General features: G+C 44.0%; 1 protein-coding gene across 15 annotated transcripts in view; it reads right to left on the bottom strand.

Annotated features, from left to right (window-relative positions):
- Nucleotides 1-126: 126 nt before the first annotated feature.
- The window catches only part of LOC103666490 (mediator of RNA polymerase II transcription subunit 18), a 133,950-nt gene continuing 115,104 nt past the window's right edge, over nt 127-18,972 (bottom strand). For all 15 annotated transcript variants that reach the window (XM_040619111.1, XM_040619110.1, XM_040619109.1 and 12 more), the window contains 8 exons: nt 17,275-17,872; nt 15,724-15,911; nt 14,324-14,477; nt 9,368-9,423; nt 8,146-8,207; nt 6,289-6,426; nt 5,596-5,672; nt 127-2,220 (listed from right to left, as the gene is read on the bottom strand). In XM_040619111.1, coding sequence (XP_040475045.1) covers nt 2,205-2,220; nt 5,596-5,672; nt 6,289-6,426; nt 8,146-8,207; nt 9,368-9,423; nt 14,324-14,477; nt 15,724-15,911; nt 17,275-17,872 — 1,289 coding nt within the window. In that variant the 3' untranslated portion in view covers nt 127-2,204. The remainder of the gene's footprint in view (nt 2,221-5,595; nt 5,673-6,288; nt 6,427-8,145; nt 8,208-9,367; nt 9,424-14,323; nt 14,478-15,723; nt 15,912-17,274; nt 17,873-18,972) is intronic.

Here is an 18,972-nt window from a genome sequence, read left to right as displayed (position 1 = left end):
TTCCCGCTCATCTACTTCTCACTTAGGGTGTCTAACAGTATTTTAGGTTATCATTTATAAGCTAGCTTAAATCTTTTTGGGATAAGGTAGAACATTAAATAAAATAAGCACTTCATACCAGAATAGTATAGTTTGGCTTTTTAATTCTAAAATACTTTATAATTAATATTGATAGGAAGACTGATATACAACGCAATTACTTACTTTACAAGGAGATTCTGTACATCAGGGAAGCATCTTGAAGTACAATACATCAGACTTTTATTTCTTTTTTACATTATGATTGTGAATTGTTACTTACACAAAAAGGGAACACAAAATCCATTATATATATATATATAATATATATGTATATATATATAAAAACACCTGAAAAGACCTGACCCCCAAAGCATCTGGTTTCAAAAGAACACGATGAGATGAAAGACAAACTAGAGTCCTTGGCGACACACAGGAAGCAGACAAGTAGCTCAGAAACTCAAATCCGGTTTCAGACTTGGCGCATTAAGGGAAAGCCAGACAGCGGAAGAGGGTTTGAAAATGTCGCCTCCAGTCACAGAGAGTGCTGGCATAAGCCGAACAGTCTCCAAACCGACAGACAGGAGAAGTCATGTGTGTGGCCACCTTAAATACAGACCCCTCACAGCTGTGTAGAAGTGTCGCTTTTCCCGCAGTCACACAAAGGTCATGAGCTTCCAGGAGCTGGGGACCCACCACAGTTCCACAGCCACAAAGCACTTGACAGTAACTGAAAAATCCAAATCTGTCCCTATTCCCCATATAGAGAGAAAATACTACCTTTTATGGTCACCTCACCTCTTTTGTTTTGACCTGATATTCTGATTTTTCAGCAAATATTACAGGGACATAAAAGCAGAGAACGAGGAACTTCTAACTGACCAGCTGCAACAGAACAGGGACTGCAGAAGGAATCTATGAAGGAGTCACAATTTTCTGAACATTAAAGCAAGGGGAAAAAAGCTACATTCATCAGTTAAATAGGAACTAAGGCCCAGGCACCGAAGATACTGGCGACTGCTGGGCAGAGGAGGGGCACGTGAGATGGAAGCTGCCAGAGAGGGCAGGGTCAGCAGGAGGGAAGGGGGAGAGCACAGCAGGAGAGGGCCAACAGCACCGAGGAGAAGGGAGGAGGAGCGGGTCATGATTGTGCCCCTCCTACTTCTTCCTCCAGAGACCTCTTCCGGTCCAGCACCCCGTGTCCCCACACCTTGCAGTGATTCTGGCTGGAAGCTTGGGGGCCCAAGGCAGATGGCTGCTCCCACAGAGCTGCCACAACTCTGTTTTGTGGAGGAGAATACATCTATCGGTCAGAACGATTCAGAGTATCATTTGGTATGGCAAAAGTACAACAGCTTATAAAATTTAAGCCGTGAGTTAGTCTTCTGCCAAGTTGGCATTAACAATAAAGGCCTTTTTTGGTTTTGTTTTTGTATATAGAAAACATAGATGCCTTCTCATTTTCCTAACCTGGAATCTAGTTGTGGCTCCGATGGTTTAATAGACAGGAAAAACATACATTCCCAGCACTTCTTCAAGTTTTTTTTTTTGTTTTTTTAATTTTAAAAATAAAAATCAGATGACTTGTGCCAAAAAGGAAGAACATGTCAGATCCTGAGCTTCTCTGGGGCTGGAATGCCTGAGGAGGGCTATATTGCTGTGTTACGAGAGGTATAGTGCAGTGCTTTCAACTGATGTGCCCGTGTGGTGGGGAGGCGTGCCCTGGAGGTGGGGGCCCCTTTGCCAGAAGGCTGGGAGCCTCCAGAAGGTTCTTCCCACTACCAGCTGGATTTGACAGCTGGAATTTGGTGCCTACACAAAGGGATCTCACACCCAGAACAGAGCAGGTAAGGCTAACGGTGCAAACCGTGCCCCAGTACAGGCTGTCTTCTTGGGGCAAGGGTGTGGCCCAGAGCGCGGGTGGCTGGTGAGGAAGACCCCACGAGTATGCTGCGATGTTACAAGGTTCAAAAGCACTGAAAAAGTGTTCAGTTTTGTCCAGAGCAGCACAGGACCACCCATTCCAGTGAAATGCTACATTCATAGAAGTGCCGTTCACCCCAGAACTACATCCCAGAGGACTCAATGCTGGCTGTGCAGAAATTCCTTCCACATCACTCTGGAGACTGAAGCAGCCAAGCAGCCCTGTGTTGGGGGCTGTTTAGTCCCTCTCTCGGACTTCAGCATCATGGACGATGGTAGCTAAAACGAGATGAGCAAAAAGGGCGGAGTTACCAGATACTGTAGATTCCTTTGCTGCCATTACACTCTCATTTTTCAAAACTGCCTCTCTGCTACTCTAACTCTACCCGACTTTTCCTCTTCTTTTTTTTTAAAGTAATCTCCACACCCAGTGTGGGGCTTGAACTCACGACCTCGAGATCAGATGCTCTACCGACTGAGCCAGCCAGGCGCCCTGTTTTCCTTCTTCTTGAATTGCTTTTCCTCAGAATGCTTTCCTGGTTCATTTTCCTCTGTCCATCCTTTAAATACAAACAATCTTCCCCTTAAAAACCACTATCTTTTCTCATAATTTTATATCCTGAGGCTTTGCTTTCTCCCTGAACTCGTAGCCTGAACATCCAAGTGTCTTTTCCTTGTCTCCATGTCAACGTGTCACAGGTTCGTCACGCGCAGCCTCCATAGTGTACTTTCCAGTTTGGTTATTGTCTGCCGTCCCCTTTCAGCATAAAAGCTCATTGAGGACAGGGACTTCATCCTGTTCCAGGCTATATTCCGAGCACCTAGAACTGCTATCTACCAGGTAGCAGGTACTCAACAAATACTTCCTGAATAAATGTCCTAAAGGGTTCACCTCAACTCCTCGTTGACTTCACAAACCTCGAAAATCACAAGTTCGAAATCTTAAGAGTCACTTGACTACTTCCTTTAATTCATCCCTGGGATCAAGAGACAGCCCATGCTTGAGTCTATGCTTGAAATGTGGTTTGTCTTTGTTTTTTTTTTTAAAAGATTTTTTTATTTATTTATGTGACAGAGAGACAGCTAGCGAGAGAGGGAACACAGCAGGGGAGAGGGAGAGGAAGAAGCAGGCTCCCAGCGGAGGAGCCCAATGTGGGACTCGATCCTGGAACGCCGGGATCACGCCCTGAGCCGAAGGCAGACGCTCAACGACTGCGCCACCCAGGTGCCCCCAAGGATTTTATTTTTATCCAAGAGAAAGCACGCATGAGCGGGGAGAGATGCAGAGGAAGAGGGAGAAACAGACTTCCTGATGAGCAGGGAGCCCTGACGCGGGGCTCGATCCCAGGACCCCGGGATCACAACCTGAGCCAAATCAGACACTTAACCGACTGAGCCATCCAGGGGCTGCCTGCGCTTGAAATGTTATTCAAACCTTTCTCTCTTGCATTCTGACGATCACTTCCCCGGTTTTGAAATCTTTTTTTTTTTTTCAGTTACTTTAAAAAAATTTTTTTTATGTTACTTTTTTTTTTTTTTTAAGATTTTATTTATTTATTCGACAGAGATAAGAGACAGCCAGCGAGAGAGGGAACACAAGCAGGGGGAGTGGGAGAGGAAGAAGCAGGCTCATAGCAGAGGAGCCTGATGTGGGGCTTGATCCCAGAGCACCGGGATCACGCCCTGAGCCGAAGGCAGACGCTTAACCACTGCGCCACCCAGGCGCCCCTTATGTTACTTTCTAACTGGTTTCCTTGCTGCTAGTTTCTTCAGCCTTCCATGTCACCTTCCACAGTTCCACCAGGGCTCCATCTGAAACACTCAATCAACTCCAGTGGTTCCAGTCTCCTAGCACAACAGGCAAAGCTCTTCAGAGTGTGACCATAACCCCCATCGTGCTGGTCTACCCTTCACCACACTGCTCCCACAGGACCCCTGCTCCAGCTGCATTTTCTGTCACGCAGAGACAATGCACACTTTCTCACCTCCCACAGCCTTGTTAATGCTGGTCCTTCTGCTGATAATGCTGCTTGGTAATGCTGGCTCTTTCCTTCCTTCCTTCCTTCTTGTCCAAATAAATTCTTTCACAGGCTTTAAGATCCAGTCTAAGCATCACCTTCTCTGACTCTTTTCCTTGAATGTTGCTCACTATAGTACTTTATTACTATTATAATAACAACGAGAATGGCTAACACTGACAGAGCTGGGAAACAGTGGCGTTGGGATACGAAACCTGGCAGATTCAAGATTCGGAATGACTGAGGCATTTATCATACTGACTGCACCATATCGAGTAGTACACGGGTCTTTTCCCAGCTTAGACCACAGTCTCCTGCTCGCAAGTATGGCTTGTTATTTGAGTTCATATTACAGTGCCCCGAATAGTTCAAAAATGTGTTAAAAAAAATGTGCCTTCTCTACACTTATCATAGTTCAGTACAAAAAAATTCTGTAAGGAAAAGAACTAGGGCACCGGGGTGGCTCAGTTGGTTGAGCATCCAGCTCTTGGTTTCAGCTCAGGTCATGGTCTCAGGGTCATGGGATCGAGCCCCGTGTCAGGTTCTACGCTTGGTACCGAGCCCGCTTGAGATTCTCTCTCTCCCCCTCTGCTCCTCCCCCTGCTCACGCATGCTCTCTAAAATGAATAAATCAATCTTAAAAAAAAAAAAATAAAAGCACCATTTGCCTCTATTATGATGGAAAAATGCTCAACAATATTCTATTTTCCAACTTTATTTGCTTTTTATAGTAAACTGTAACTATCGTTATTGTAATCTTCTCTCATTTAGCGTCTCTTTTTTAAAGTTTTAGTAATTTCTGCACCCAATGTGGGGCTTGAACTCACAACCCCGATATCAAGAGTTGTATGCTCTTCCAATGGAGCCAGCCAGGCACCTCTGGCTTTTTATAAATGTTCTGAGACTCGCCTACATATTTTCACAGATTCCATCTGTAGCCCGCTGATTCTTTAGGTCCTGGGTGGGTCCTTGATTACAACAGGACTTCTACTCAACATACTTCTTGGTCTGCTTCATGAAGACAGCTAACTAAAATGAAATTTATACACTACATTGGTAAGATCAGCAGCGTGAGACATAACTGAAATCAAAGAGGCTGAGGTCTGGTCTTGTCTAGCTCAACAACATTTTCCTCATACGTACCCTGGGACAGTGAGGTGCGGGAAGAGAGCACCCGGGGGCTTTCAGTCAGTCATTCTTTTCTCCAGTCCTGGTTCTGCAACTTAATGAACCCTTCTGGGCCTGTTTCATTTCTTTTCCTTTTTTAAGGAAGCTCTATGCCCAATGTGGGGGCTTGAACTCACAACCCCCCAGGGGACCAGGAGTCTCACGCTTCACCAACTGAGCCAGCCGGGTGCCCCTGGCCTGTTTCTTCATCAACAAAATAGGGCTATTAACAGACCCTCCAGGTTTACCGCAAGGATTAAATAATATACATAAAATACTACACTCGGTACAGGCATTTCCTACTGTCTCTTGGTCCTCATCCCGCTCTCTTAATGGAGCCTTGCACTCAGCATGCTGTGTCCCTCTTTTAATGATGTCATTAGAGTCCTTCCCATTGGAACAACTCCGGTGTGTTTGTGTTGTGGTGGAGCTTACTAAGCTCATGGTATTTGGGTCTTCTGGGTCTTACCGTGTAAAATGTTTGCTCTCTTCATGAACCTCCATCTCTGAGCTTTTAAATTCATTTAATTCTTTTCTTATGGCAGCCTGTGGAGTAGAAACAAAAATGTTTCAGCATCTTCCGTCTGCCGTAGTAGAGCTGTGTCATTTGCCATCTGTTCTCTATTGTGCTTAACGGCAACGTGGCCCCCGCGGTGGGCAAGCGCGAGCGAGGAAAGCAGCCAGGTCCGCACGCCGAGCCTGATACCCTCCGCCTTCCCTGACACCATCCATCTCCTAATAAACCGAGTATCTCTCCTTAAACCAAAACACTCACAGAGCTTCAAAGAGATACTGTAGCTTTTATAGTTTCCACAGCATGTAAAAATGCTTTTCCTGTTATAAAAGTGAAATACAGGTAATTACTGAAATATACCACCCAAACTCCCTCCGACCAAACCTAACGACTGTTAAAATGTGCTTTAATTTCCTTCCAGATTTGTGGAGTCTGTGAGATAGCAAGGATTTTCTTTTCTTTTGGTTGGGATGGTCGTGGTAGTGGAGTCATCAGTATAAAGTTTTGGTTCATACATACAGGCATTTTGTATCTTGATGAGAAATTAAACATGATACCAAAAGTAAACGTTTTATGGTTTTCCCTTCTAGTTAGTGTCCTCCATTCTCCACATAGAAGCGAGAGAAAGACAAACAAACAGGCACCTACCTTGTCAGCAGGGGTCAGTTTGGTCCAAGGTTTGTCAGCTCGCCGGTCATAATCCTGAGCGTCTGTTACCTCCACGTACTCATTGAACCTCAGAATCTTCCTGGCGAGTAGTTCAGCCACAGTCGGCCTTTGACTGAGCTGGAAGAAACGGAGCCTCTCAGCTCACTATGCCAGGAACTAGGCACCAAGCACGCATTCAAACGGCCTCTAACCCGGACCTTCAGCCTTAGCTGTACTCTAGAATTACCCGGGGGCCTTTCGACACTACTGATTCCTGGGTCCATTCCCAGAGATTCTGGATATTGGGAGGTTTTGTTTTGTTTTTAAAGCTCCTGAATGCACAGCTAAGACTGAGAACCACAGCTATAAACCAGTATAACCAGTGTGACGGGTGCTTCTCAAACTTTCATGTGCATACAGATTGTTTGGGGACCTGGTTAAAATGCAGATTCTGATTAAGCAGGTCTGAGGTGGGGCCTGAGATTCTGCAGCTGTTGCAAGCTCCCAGTGCCGCTGGTCCGTGGACCACATTTTGGGTAACAAGGGATTTGGGCTATAAACTCATATATCATACTTTAGAAAGTGAGTACATGTATTTTTAATTTTTATTTTTTTAAAGATTTTATTTGAGAGAGAGAGACAGGTAGCAAGAGAGCACAAACAGGGGGGAGAGGGAGAAGCAGGCTCCCCACTGAGAAGACAGCCCCGACATGGGGCTCAATCCCAGGACCCTGAGATCATGACCCGAGCTGACGGCAGACGCTTAACTGACTGAACCACCCAGGCGCCTCGAAAGTTAAGTATATTTAATACGAAAGCAGTATCTAGCAGGTAAAGGGTAAATCTCCTTTTAATATGAATAATGTCCAGATTCGGTAATGAACTATGATTTAAGGTTGAACAATCAGGTAACCTGCTCCATCTGAAGGCATCAAGCCCAGCTGTGGCATCTAGCTACCCTCGATCTATCAAGAATGATTCTTTCGTTCCTGGGGAAGGGAAAAAGTGGGAGAAATAAGGAAGAAAATCCCGAGATCCTTCGCTTTTCTGGGGATTCTTGTAAGTTTTAAGAAACATCTAGAGAATTCAGGCCAAATCAGAATCAATCAGAGGCAATTATAAACTATTATGGTGGGAAGGAAAGGAAAAAGGGATTAATCCCTGAGCTTAAAAGCTGGCATAACATAGGTCTAGTACAAAGAAGATTCTACCCCATTTGATCTGGGACCAAGAACAAAATCCCAGTTGGTGTTTTCATACTTTTCAGGTATCATTAAGGGTCAGTTCAGTTCCTTCTGGTTAGAAAAACACCAGTTTGCCAGGCAAAACTGAGTGCTACACACTCCCCGTGACTGTTTCTACACTTCAACGGGTTTTAGAGTGTACATCAAAATCCCAGGTTTACCAAATAAAAGCTCAGAATTTATGTAAACACTACTGGGGAACCTTCTTGTGCTAGGTGTTCTTTAAACAGTAAGAAAGAAAAAAACGCTCTTGATAAAGCTGTGTTGTTTTCGGTATCTGCATCATGGATTCTATTTTCACAGCAATCTGTGGCAATTCAAGCAAATTCATTTTTTTTTTAAGTTTTATTTATTCATTTGAGAGAGAGAGGGAACAAGTGAAGGGGAGGGGCAGAGGGGCAGGGAGAGGCAGACTCCCCATTAGCAGGGAGCCCAAGATGGGGGGGGGGCTCCATCCCAGGACCCTGGGATCATGACCTGAGCTGAAGGCAGACGCTTAACCGACTGAGCCACCCAGGTGCCCCAAATTCATTTCTTTCTAACCAAACAGGTTATTCAAATACAAGATATGTGATCAGTAGGCAGACTGAAACCGAACACTTGGGCTACGTACCTTTCTAGTGAGCCGACGTTTAATCTCTCGTTTTTCTGCCTGCCGATCAGCTTCATTTTTAGCTACAGTCAACAGTCCAAGACAAAGAATATTACTTCAGAACAGGAATTTGCATATCAAAGTTTTCAGTAATTACAGGGCAGATATATCTTATAGGCTCCAAGTCGGAATAAAACACTAACTTTGGGGATGCGTAATCCAGACAATTTTCTTGTCGACTGGTAGAGTCGAATACTTAAAAGCAAGGGTCAGTAACACTATGGTACCAAATCCAGCCAGTTGGCTATGTTTTTACCACCCGTGAGCTAAGAATGATCTTTACATTTTTAAATGATTATATATTGAATGGCCTGGCAAGCACCAACATAAGAGCGTCCCTTTGCTTTTGGCCTGCAAAGCCTAACATACTTACTGTGTGCCCCTTAGAAAACCCTGCAGATTCCTGCTCAAGAGTAACTACCAAGAATGAGAATGCAGATCATGCTAACTTTTGTGCGGATATGTCTATAAAGGTTCCCAAGGTTAAAATTCACACAGTGACTAAACTGCATGTATCCACACAGTGATGAGAGAACAGGGGATGGACTGCTCAGACTGAGCATGCCCACAAGTAACTCTATGAAGCCTCATCCTCTCAGGGTAGAGGCTTTTAAGGGCAAATTTCACTCTAGAGTCTGGAAAACGGAATCAAATGTGTATTAGGTCAGAACGCTATTTTAGGAAGTTAATTATGAACACAGAAAGAAAATGAAATACATGGTCCTGTTTCGTGACTTCAGATGTATGAAAGTCTTCAGAGATGAAAAAGGCATCTGGACCTTGCTTTGGGCCCCAGCCCTCAAAGTCCACTAGGAACAGGAAGGTCCCCTCCAGATGCACAGCCACTACCCTCCCTGAAGACAGAGAAAGCTGAGCAGCATCGACTACATGCTGTGAAATCTTCCCACGTGGCCAAGGCAGTCTCAGGATACTGTGAGAACATCAGAACAGAATTTTCTAGCGGTTCCCAGTACACTAAGCAATACCACAATGATATCTTGTAAGAGCAGCTTGGGGGAACTCTGTTCCTTCAGGGGAAAAGATATGAGTGGTCCTTCCTGGGCTGGAACACCCTCTCCTTGGCCCTTGTAGAAAATGCTTCTCTTCTCTGGCATGTACATTAAAGTCAGAAATGTAAAGTCTGAGAAAGTCTATGCAGCTTCATTCCCACAGCTGGACTCACGTTGTAGTATATTTCGCTGCTCTAGTTCTTCCGGTGTCGGTCTTTGACTCAGTCGTCTAAAAAGGAGATAAATAAGGTATTGTCCATGTTAAGCCTCCCAGTCCTGCTTATAAAGATTTGTTTTGGTCTCAGTTTATATGAGCCCCTCCGTTGGCAAGAAAGCAAGAGCTTTTGTGTTTTTTTTTAAAAGATTTTATTTATTTGACAGAGAGAGAGTGAGCGAGAGTGAGCACAAGCAGGGGGAGCGGTAGGCAGAGGGAGAAGCAGGCTCCCTGCGGAGCAAGGAGCCTGACGCAGGGCTCGATCCCAGGACCTCGGGATCACGACCTGAGCCAAAGGCAGACGCTTAACTGATTGAGCCACCCAGGCACCCCAGCAAGAGATTTTTAAACTGTTTTGGTATTTCATTTGTTTCTCTGATTATTAACGAAACAGTTCTCATGTTGAAAGTGTTCATACAGACACTACAACGTAAAATGGAATTGTACATGCAAAGAGGAGGCCAGAACCCCAGTTCTAGCTCGGCTGTTAATGAGCCTGTCACCACAGAAAAGCTCAGCTGGATCCTGAGTGTAGCCGTCTGTGAAATGCAGGTTTGGACGAGACTGCCAGCTCCCAAACAGATTTGCTGGAGGCGCACAGAACTTCAAGGCATGTGACAGAAATTCTGACTGAGAAAACCAGGCACGAGGACTGAGATTTTCCTATACGTATTTTTACAGTCCTTCCCACATGACCCTGATGTCTTTCTTTTGATTTTTAAACCAGTGATTTAGCAACCACTGGAATTTAAGGTTGTCTCTTTTGAAATGATACTCGGCAATTCTATGATTTGATTTCGGCTCTCTCTGTGAAATACTGATGACGCTTCTCATCTCATCCGCGGTTCTGAGATGTTACTCACCAGCGATAACTTGTCATCTCTGGAATCAGTCATTCACTTGTTACCTTCGACTTACACTTCTCAGTACTTGAACCGCATGCTCATTAACTCTTTAGCTACCTGTCTAGAGAACGCCCAGCCCCATTTTATATACAATTTACAACATTCTTTATGTATTGCAAAGTTTTTTTTTGGTCCCTCTGAATAAGACCTTCCTTTTTAAATGCTCATTAAAACCAACCAAACAAAAAATCCCACACTCCAGTAAGTACAAATGACATACAATAAACTGCATGATTTGATGTTTTTATATGTGTATATACCTGTGAAACCATCACACCATCTAATGAACGTACCCATCAACCTTGTACTGGTGTTCCAGGGCTGCCATAACGAATGACCACAAATTGGGTGGCTTAAAACCACAAAAATTTATTCTCTCAGTTCTGGAGGCCAGAAGGCCAAAATCAAGGTGTGGGCGAGGTTGGTTCCTCCTGAAGCCTCTAAAGGAGCTCTGTCCTATGCCTCTCTCCTGGTTTCCGGTGGGGTTGCCAGCAGTCTTTGGCATTCTTTGGTGTTTACACGTACCCTCCGATCTCTGCCTCCATGGTCACACAGCACTCTCCTTGCGTGTGTGTTTGAATCTCTGTGTCCAAATTTCCCTCTTCCCTTGTTTTTGGTAAATAAATATATTTTTAAAGTAGCCTCTACACCCAACGTGGGGTTTGAACTCATGACCCTGAGATCAAGAGTCGCATGCTCCACCAACTGAGTCACCAGGTGCCCCCCATCCATTTGCCCTTTGATGGATATTTGTGTTGGCTGGATCCTATGTTTGATTTTTTTTTTTTTTTTAAAGATTTTATTTATTTATTCGACAGAGATAGAGACAGCCAGCGAGAGAGGGAACACAAGCAGGGAGAGTGGGAGAGGAAGAAGCAGGCTCATTTCGGAGGAGCCTGATGTGGGGCTCGATCCCACAACGCCGGGATCACGCCCTGAGCCGAAGGCAGACGCTTAACCGCTGTGCCACCCAGGCGCCCCCTATGTTTGATTTTTTTAAAGAAATTTACAAATTATTTTCCAAAGTAGCTCTACTATTTTATATTCCTTCCACCAGTGTATGAGAATCCAGCTGCTCCGCATCCTTAGCAACTCTTGTCTTTTAAACTGTACAATTTTAGGGGCGCCTCGGTGGCTCAGTCGGTTGAATGTCTGCCTTCGGCTCAGGTCATGGTCCCGGGGTCCTGGGACAGAACCCCACATGGGACTCCCTGCTCAGCGGGGAGTCTGCTTCTCCCTCTCCCTCTGCCCCTCCCCTCCACTCCTGCTCGTGCACGCTCTCCCTCTCGCAAATAAATAAAATCTTTAAAAAAATAAATAAAATTGTACAATTTTAGTCAGCCTAGGAACCTTGTAGTGTTATCTCACTGTGGTTTTAATTTGCATTTCCCTAATGACTAATGATGTTGAGTATCTTTCCATGTGCTTATTTGCCATCTGCATATCTTCTTTGAAATCTTCTGCTCCCCACTACATAAAAATTGGGTTGTTTTTTTCTTATTAAGTTTGGCGAGTTCTTCATATATTCTAGATACAAGTTCTTTATCAGATACATGGTTCACAAATACTTTCTCCCAGTTTGTGGCTTGTTTTTACATTCTTCAGTCTCTTTCAAAGAATAAAAATGTTAAATTTTTTTTTAAAGATAATGTTAAAAAAATTTTTTTAAGATTTTATTTATTTGAGAGACAGAGAGTGAGCGAGAGAGAGAGAGAGAGAGAGAGCACGCACAAGAGGGGGAGGGGCAGAGAGAGAGGGAGAATCAAGGCTCCCCACTGAGCAGGGAGCGCAATGTGGGACTCGATCCCAGGACCCTGGGACCATGACCTGAGCCGAAGGCAGACATTTAACTGCCTGAGCCACCCAGGCGCCCCTAAAATGTTTTATTTCTTCTGAAGTGCAATTTATCAATGTTTTCCTCTTAAGAATCATGCTTTTGAGATCATATTTAAGAAATCTTGTCCAACTCATATTCTTCTAGAAATTTTGTAGTTTTAGCTCTCATATTTAAACCCAGGATTCATTTTGAGTTAATTTTTTGCATGTGATGCAAGGCACGAATTGAAGTAATTTTTCTGCCAGCACCATTTGTTGAAGAGACCATGAAATTATCTTTGTGCCTTTGTCAAAAATGGGCTGTACATATATGGGTGGGTATACTTCTGGACTCTCTTTTCTGTTCTGTTTATCTATTTATCTTTATGTCAACACCATACTGATTAGGTTACTTTAGCTTTCTAGTATGTCTTCAATCAGACTGTGTTAGTCCTCCAACCCTGTCCTTTTCCTTAGCTGCTTTGGTTACTCTAGTGTACTTTGTATTTCCCTAAGAATTTTAAAATCAGTTTGCCAATTTAAAAAAAAGCCTTTTGGGGGGCGCCTGGGTGGCACAGCGGTTAAGCGTCTGCCTTCGGCTCAGGGCGTGATCCCGGTGTTCTGGGATCGAGCCCCACATCAGGCTCCTCCACTAAGAGCCTGCTTCTTCCTCTCCCACTCCCCCTGCCTGTGTTCCCTCTCTCGCTGGCTGTCTCTATCTCTGTCAAATGAATAAATAAAATCTTAAAAAAAAAAAGCCTTTTGGGAGGGTAGTTTGATCAGAGTTGCACGTAGTGATATCTTAATAATACTTGAGGCTGGTAACCCATGAATATGGTATTTCTCTTCATTTATTTAACTCTTTTTTACTTTCTTCAGCATTATTTAATACTTTGCAGTATACAAGTCTTACACAATCTTTTGTCAGATTAACCTGTAAATATTTAAAGATTTCTGAAGCTATTGTTAATTGCTATTGTAAATGTTAATCTGCTGTACTTTTAGGTTCCAATTTCAGATTAGTCATTGCCAGTGTCCAAAAACTCTTCTAAGAAGACTAGGACTCATGAAACAACACTCGAAGATGAGCAACTAGCTCTGCAGTGAAAGAAAAATAAATCTATTACCAAAGATTCCCATTCTCAACTAATTCCTATTCTTGATGCTCTCTGGCTGACAGTCAGGGCCCGAGTTCTTCTCTAAGATTGCTATCCTGGCCATCAGTAAAGCCAGGTGTCTGAGGCAGGTAAGGAGAATATATCTTAATTAATGGACATCCTAAGTTAATTATCTTGTTAAGAATATGCCAAGAGTTCCACTTCCTCTTCCTCACTGTACCAAAAGAAACACGTGAGTTGTTCAAACACCCATCTATACACCTGGACTCTATGTATATGACATGTGTAGGAAGCCCGCCTGCATTTAGCTTCTCTATGCTTTTGGTTCCAGCTGACTTGAAAAATATACTAACACTTTGAAAGAAGGCAGTTACGTGGAACATGTGAAATAGATATAATGGAAAATATGGGTGTGATCTTTAATTGGGTTGGCACCTCGTAGTTGAGCAACTAGATTAATGACAGAGGAGTCTTGCTGTCCTGGGAAGCACCTGAATTCTCTAGAAGCTTAAAAAAATTTTTTTTGAAAAGTAAACTCTATGCCCAATGTGGGGCTTGAACTCACGACTCCCAGATCAAGAGTCACATGCTCCACTGACTGAGCCAGCCTCTCTAGAAACTTTTTAAAAGCCATATTTAGGGGCACCTGGGTGGCTCAGTTGGTTAAGCATCGGCCTTCAGCTCAGGTCATGATCTCGGGGTCCTGGGACCGAGTCCCGAGTCCAGTTGTCCCTCCACCTTTGCCCCCAACCCCCCTCCCATGCTCTGTCTCTCTCTCTCAAAATCTTTAAAAAATAAAATAAAATAAAATAAAATAAAAGCCATATTTATGTCTATCTTGTGGGGTAAAGCTGTGAAATATGTCTCTCTCATGATTTAAAGCTCCAAGGGCCATTTGGTTCCTTAATTTCCAAATTCCTAGAGGACACCCAACTGTGTACAATATACATTTTTAAAAATTATGCGGTTTCTACAGTTAAAAAAAGAAAAAGATAAAAGTGAATGCTCCACCATGAAGTAAGTCTCTAAGACATCTACAGGCAAAATCGAACCAGTCTCCTCTAAGCCAAGGCTTACCGGATCAGTGTGTTCCCAATCTGGTGCCGTATTTCATTCCACTCCTCTTTGCTTTTCCGAGGCCAAGAATTCACGGTCAACTCCGGTTCACTGGGTCTGTGGTTCAACTTCATTGCCAGTGTGTCCTTCCTCTTCACTTTGTTGGCCAGAGCACCTTTGTGTAAGGGAAAGAAAAAAAGCAGGTGCTAAGGCTCAACCCGACCCAGAACGAGGCAAGAGTCTGAACAAACAGTATCGCATCTCGCAGCTAACACAGAGGTGGGGGTAAAGCTGAAGACATCTAGAAATCTAATTAGTCAGATGGACTCAGCTGGGCCAAAGACATTCTCTCCTTTCTACATTCCTCTACATTTCTTCTACGTAAGAGTTGTTAGAGGAGAGAGAATCCAAACACGGATGACAACATAAAGGCATTTGCACTAACACATTTCATAAGAGTCCTACTTTTTTTGTTGGTATTTTTCTTTTTCTAAAGATTTTATTTCTTTGTCAGAGAGAGCGAGCACAAGCAGGGGGAGCAGCAGGCAGAGGGAGAAGGAGGCTCCCCGCTGAGCAAGAAGCCAGATGTGGGATTTGATCTCAGGACCCTGGGATCACAACCTGAGTCAAAGGCAAACGCTTAACCAACTGAGTCACCCAGGCATGCCCCACCCCCCTTTTTAAAATAGGCTCTACACCCAATGTGGGGCTTGAATCATGACCCTGAGATCAAGAATCACATGTTTACTGACTGAGCCGGCCAGGAGCCCCAAGATTTCTACTCTTAAAGCTGCCTTCCTACTTGTAGGAATCACGATTCCATTATCTACAGATTTGTGTACATAAACATGGTGTTTTTTCTTTGCCCCACGGACACAGTTAAGTTCAGGAGACTCAAGGAGAGCGTCACTATATCTTTTTAACACGGCCCAAATACCAACTTTCTTCTACTCCAAATTCTTTAAAACCATCAAGGTAAATCATTCTTTGATCACAAAGAGATAAAAACCTGCATGACTCTGGGCGCCTGGTGGCTCAGTCGGCTGAGTGTCCAACTCTTATTTTGGCTCAGGTCATGTTCTCAGGGTTGTGGGACTGAGCCGGGCATCAGGCTCCGCACTCAGAACAAAGTCTGCTTGAGGTTCTCTCTCTCCCTCTCCCTGCATGCTCTAAAAGAAATCAATCTTAAAAACCAAACCAAACCAAACCCTGCATGACTCAATGTACTTGGCTCGCTCTCAGCGGCTTGTTAGAACAGGGGGAACAGCAGGGACAAGGCTCTATCGCAATGGCTTCCAGTATCAGTGAGCCAGATGACTCGATGGGAGAGGGTGACTGTTCCCAGTCATCTTACACCTGCTAACACCAGCAAGTAGCTTTATCGATAAAATCATTTTCTCCTTTGCTTTTCCCGTTCTTACTATGATGGCTCTCATCTTCATCCTCTTCATCTCGGTATTGAATAGGACCTTCTGAATCAGAGTCACTCTCCTTCTCTTCCTCTTCCTCCTGCAGACACTGTGGTAGTTCAGGAACAACCGAGGTAGAAGCCACATCCTCAGTGAATGCACACGGGTGGTTTTGCTCCTCTTCTTCTTCATCGTCTGGACTAACAAATTAATATAATCATATTCTCCTTTCAGAAACAACGGGTAAATGATTTGCAAGGCAAAGTATTGAATAACTATGGAAAATTTCACGAGTGAAAATAATTTATCCCTTCCCTTAACTTCAAGAATCTTGCTAAGGAACTTTTTAGCAGCTCTTAATCTAAAAGGCTCTGGGCTCAAATCCTAGCTCTACAAGTTATTCACTAGCTTATAAGTTATTTAACTTTTCTGCAAATGTGAATGAAACCTACCTGCTAGGCTTGTTGTGAGAATAAAATAGATACATTCTAGAATATACTACTGTTTGGCACACAGGCCCCGTAATTATCTACACGTGAGACGCAAGTTTGTTTTGGGCTGATAAAGTGAGAAAACCACGTAGCATCTAACACTGTGCCTGGCTCATGGAAGATATGTAACAAAGGTATTTAACCCACTTATTTCCCTTGGTTTAACAACAGAGTAGGACAAAATGATCATCTAATCCACGGAAGCAAAGAGAAGTAAAGATGAAAACTAACTTCCCCTTCTTTCCACTCTGGAGGCATAAAACTGTGACTTAGTCCATCTGGAACTCCTAAACTGTCTCTCCCCAGGATGTAAGAAAATTACACCGGCAAGTACAAAGACGATGGCAAAGCAGCTAAGCGGCGCGGGGGCAACAACTCTGGAACAATTCTCCGACGTGCAAATCTCTGGCAAATCTCCAACTTGCCAAAAAGTGTTAACCTTCAGTCACAATTTGTTAGAATTTTAAAAAGGTAAGGTGTTCGGGACAGATGAGGGAGAGCACAACCTGGCCAGTTGCCGTTTATGAGGCTGCAACCCTGAGCTAATTTCGGAGCGCCCTTCTTTTCCTCTAGACTGCTCTCTGTCCCTCTCTACCGCGTTCAGGTGCCAGGTGCCATGCTTTCAGATTTGTCTAATTTCATCCTTATGAGCCTATGACGTAGGTATCATTCGTGTTTATGGATCCGACAACTCAAGTGCAGAAAGGCAAGCTAGGAAGTAAGAGGCAGAGCTGGGATTTGAACCCAGAGCTGTCTTACTCCAAGGTTAATGCTCTTAAGCCCCATGTTACACTGCCTCCCTTGTATCATATACAAAAAAAGAGTGGTTTTAATTTTCAAGTACAAAAGTTTGTGACTGTTATGGAAACAGTGTCCTAGAAATCAGCAGGGTAAATGAAGTCCAGATTCTAGAACATGTTTTGATTTGTTGAATATTCTTACTTTAATATTCTTAATATTAATTAAAGTAATATTCTTACTTTAATATTTTCTTTTTATAAATAATTTTTTCCAAGAAAGGCTACCTAGAATTAAGAGGAGGAAACAAAAGGCAAGCTTTAAAAGCACTCACACTTTCAGCATCTCAATAGTGATGGGAAGTGACCTGGTCCGACCCAGGGTACCGCTGTCCTCAGAAAAGCTGTCACTGTACTCAAAGAGCAAGGATTGAGCTCTATGAGAGCCCTCCAAGGGAGGAGTCATGGGAAGTGGGCTCGTCAGGGCCTGCTGGATTCGGATATGCAGTGGGAGGGGAGGCAGCCTACAGGGTACATGGGGCTCCCCAAAGCTGTGGTCCAACATCCTCTTGGGTACTTCCTTTTTCTGATCTTCCTGCTGGGATACCTCCTGGGGCAGGTTTAAGGAAGCTGGAAACTCATTTTCTGGCACAACCTGAAAAGTCTTAGCAAGGAATGGAGGGGACCGTGGGGGTTCTGGAGGTCTATGAGTAGGCAGTGGGGGGGATGGAGAGGGAGGCGGGATCATCAGCAGTGGTTCAGAGCCTACAGAACATGTGTTCCTTTCTCTCTGATCACTTGGTGCTTTTGTGGTGGTGGCAGCGGCAGACTCCGAGGCGGGAACCAAGCTTGATGGAATGCCTCTCTTAGGCGGTAAGGGTGGGGATGGTTTCGATAACAATGTACCGCTGTTTATTGCCTGGGACAGTTCAGCTGGAAAAGAGAGAACACCTCAGTTTAAGATGGCTTCACAATGCTCTGAAGGGCCAGCCCAGGGCCTAGATTAGAACTGAGCTTACTCTCAGCTTTCAGGCAAATTATACCATTTCGTGGCTTTGCCACAACCCAGGTATCTCCCGCTAAAACAAAATTTATATTTAAATATCTAGAAGGCCGGGGCGCCTGGGTGGCACAGCGGTTAAGCGTCTGCCTTCGGCTCAGGGCGTGATCCCGGCATTATGGGATCGAGCCCCACATCAGGCTCTTCCGCTATGAGCCTGCTTCTTCCTCTCCCACTCCCCCTGCTTGTGTTCCCCCTCTCACTGGCTGTTTCTATCTCTGTCAAATAAACAAATAAAATCTTAAAAAAAATATCTAGAAGGCCTAATAAATGTACAGACATATAGGAAGACCACTACCTTAATACTCTGATGAGAAATTTCTTACTTCTTGGCTCTAATACATATGACTTTTTATGACTTGAGGTAGATAAAGCTAATACGATGAGACAAAAAATGTGGATAGTAAGTTCTTTGTCTAACAGAATTCCGTTAAAAAATTTAACCATGCAGGTACCAGTAAAAAAACCCAAATACTATCAGGCATTGTTACCATAACTTGATAAATAATGACATCTAGATATCCCAGCTGTGCATTATAAAATTACCAATAATGACATCCTGAAGTTTTACAGCAAATGCAAAGGCCTTTGAAGAAATCAAAGTGCTTTGCTATCCTTGTCTTTGGACTCTCTTTATAGAGGAGGTTATCTTTACCAATTTACAGAAGGCAAAACTGAGGCCACAGAAGTTAGATGACCTGCCCAAGATCATATTACATACAGGCAAGGGCTGGGCTAGTCCCAGTTCTCATTATTAGACTCCATCCTCTAGATACCACTGTCTTTGTGATTTTTATGATGTCCATACTTATCCTTTATACCCAAACCCCCATCACCACTCCCCACTACACTATGGGCTCCTTGATGACAGAGCAACCCATCTCCATCAGCATACCCATAGAGGTGGGCACCGTGCTTGGCACACGGTGGACCCTCAACACATGCTTATGAGAGGAGAGGCCCCCACCCTATG

The sequence above is a fragment of the Ursus maritimus genome, unplaced genomic scaffold (genome assembly GCF_017311325.1).
Source record: "Ursus maritimus isolate PB19 unplaced genomic scaffold, ASM1731132v1 scaffold_32, whole genome shotgun sequence".
NCBI classification, from domain to species: domain Eukaryota; kingdom Metazoa; phylum Chordata; class Mammalia; order Carnivora; family Ursidae; genus Ursus; species Ursus maritimus.
The sequence above is the reverse complement of the archived record's forward strand: the minus strand, read 5'-3'. Positions and strand labels throughout refer to the sequence as shown.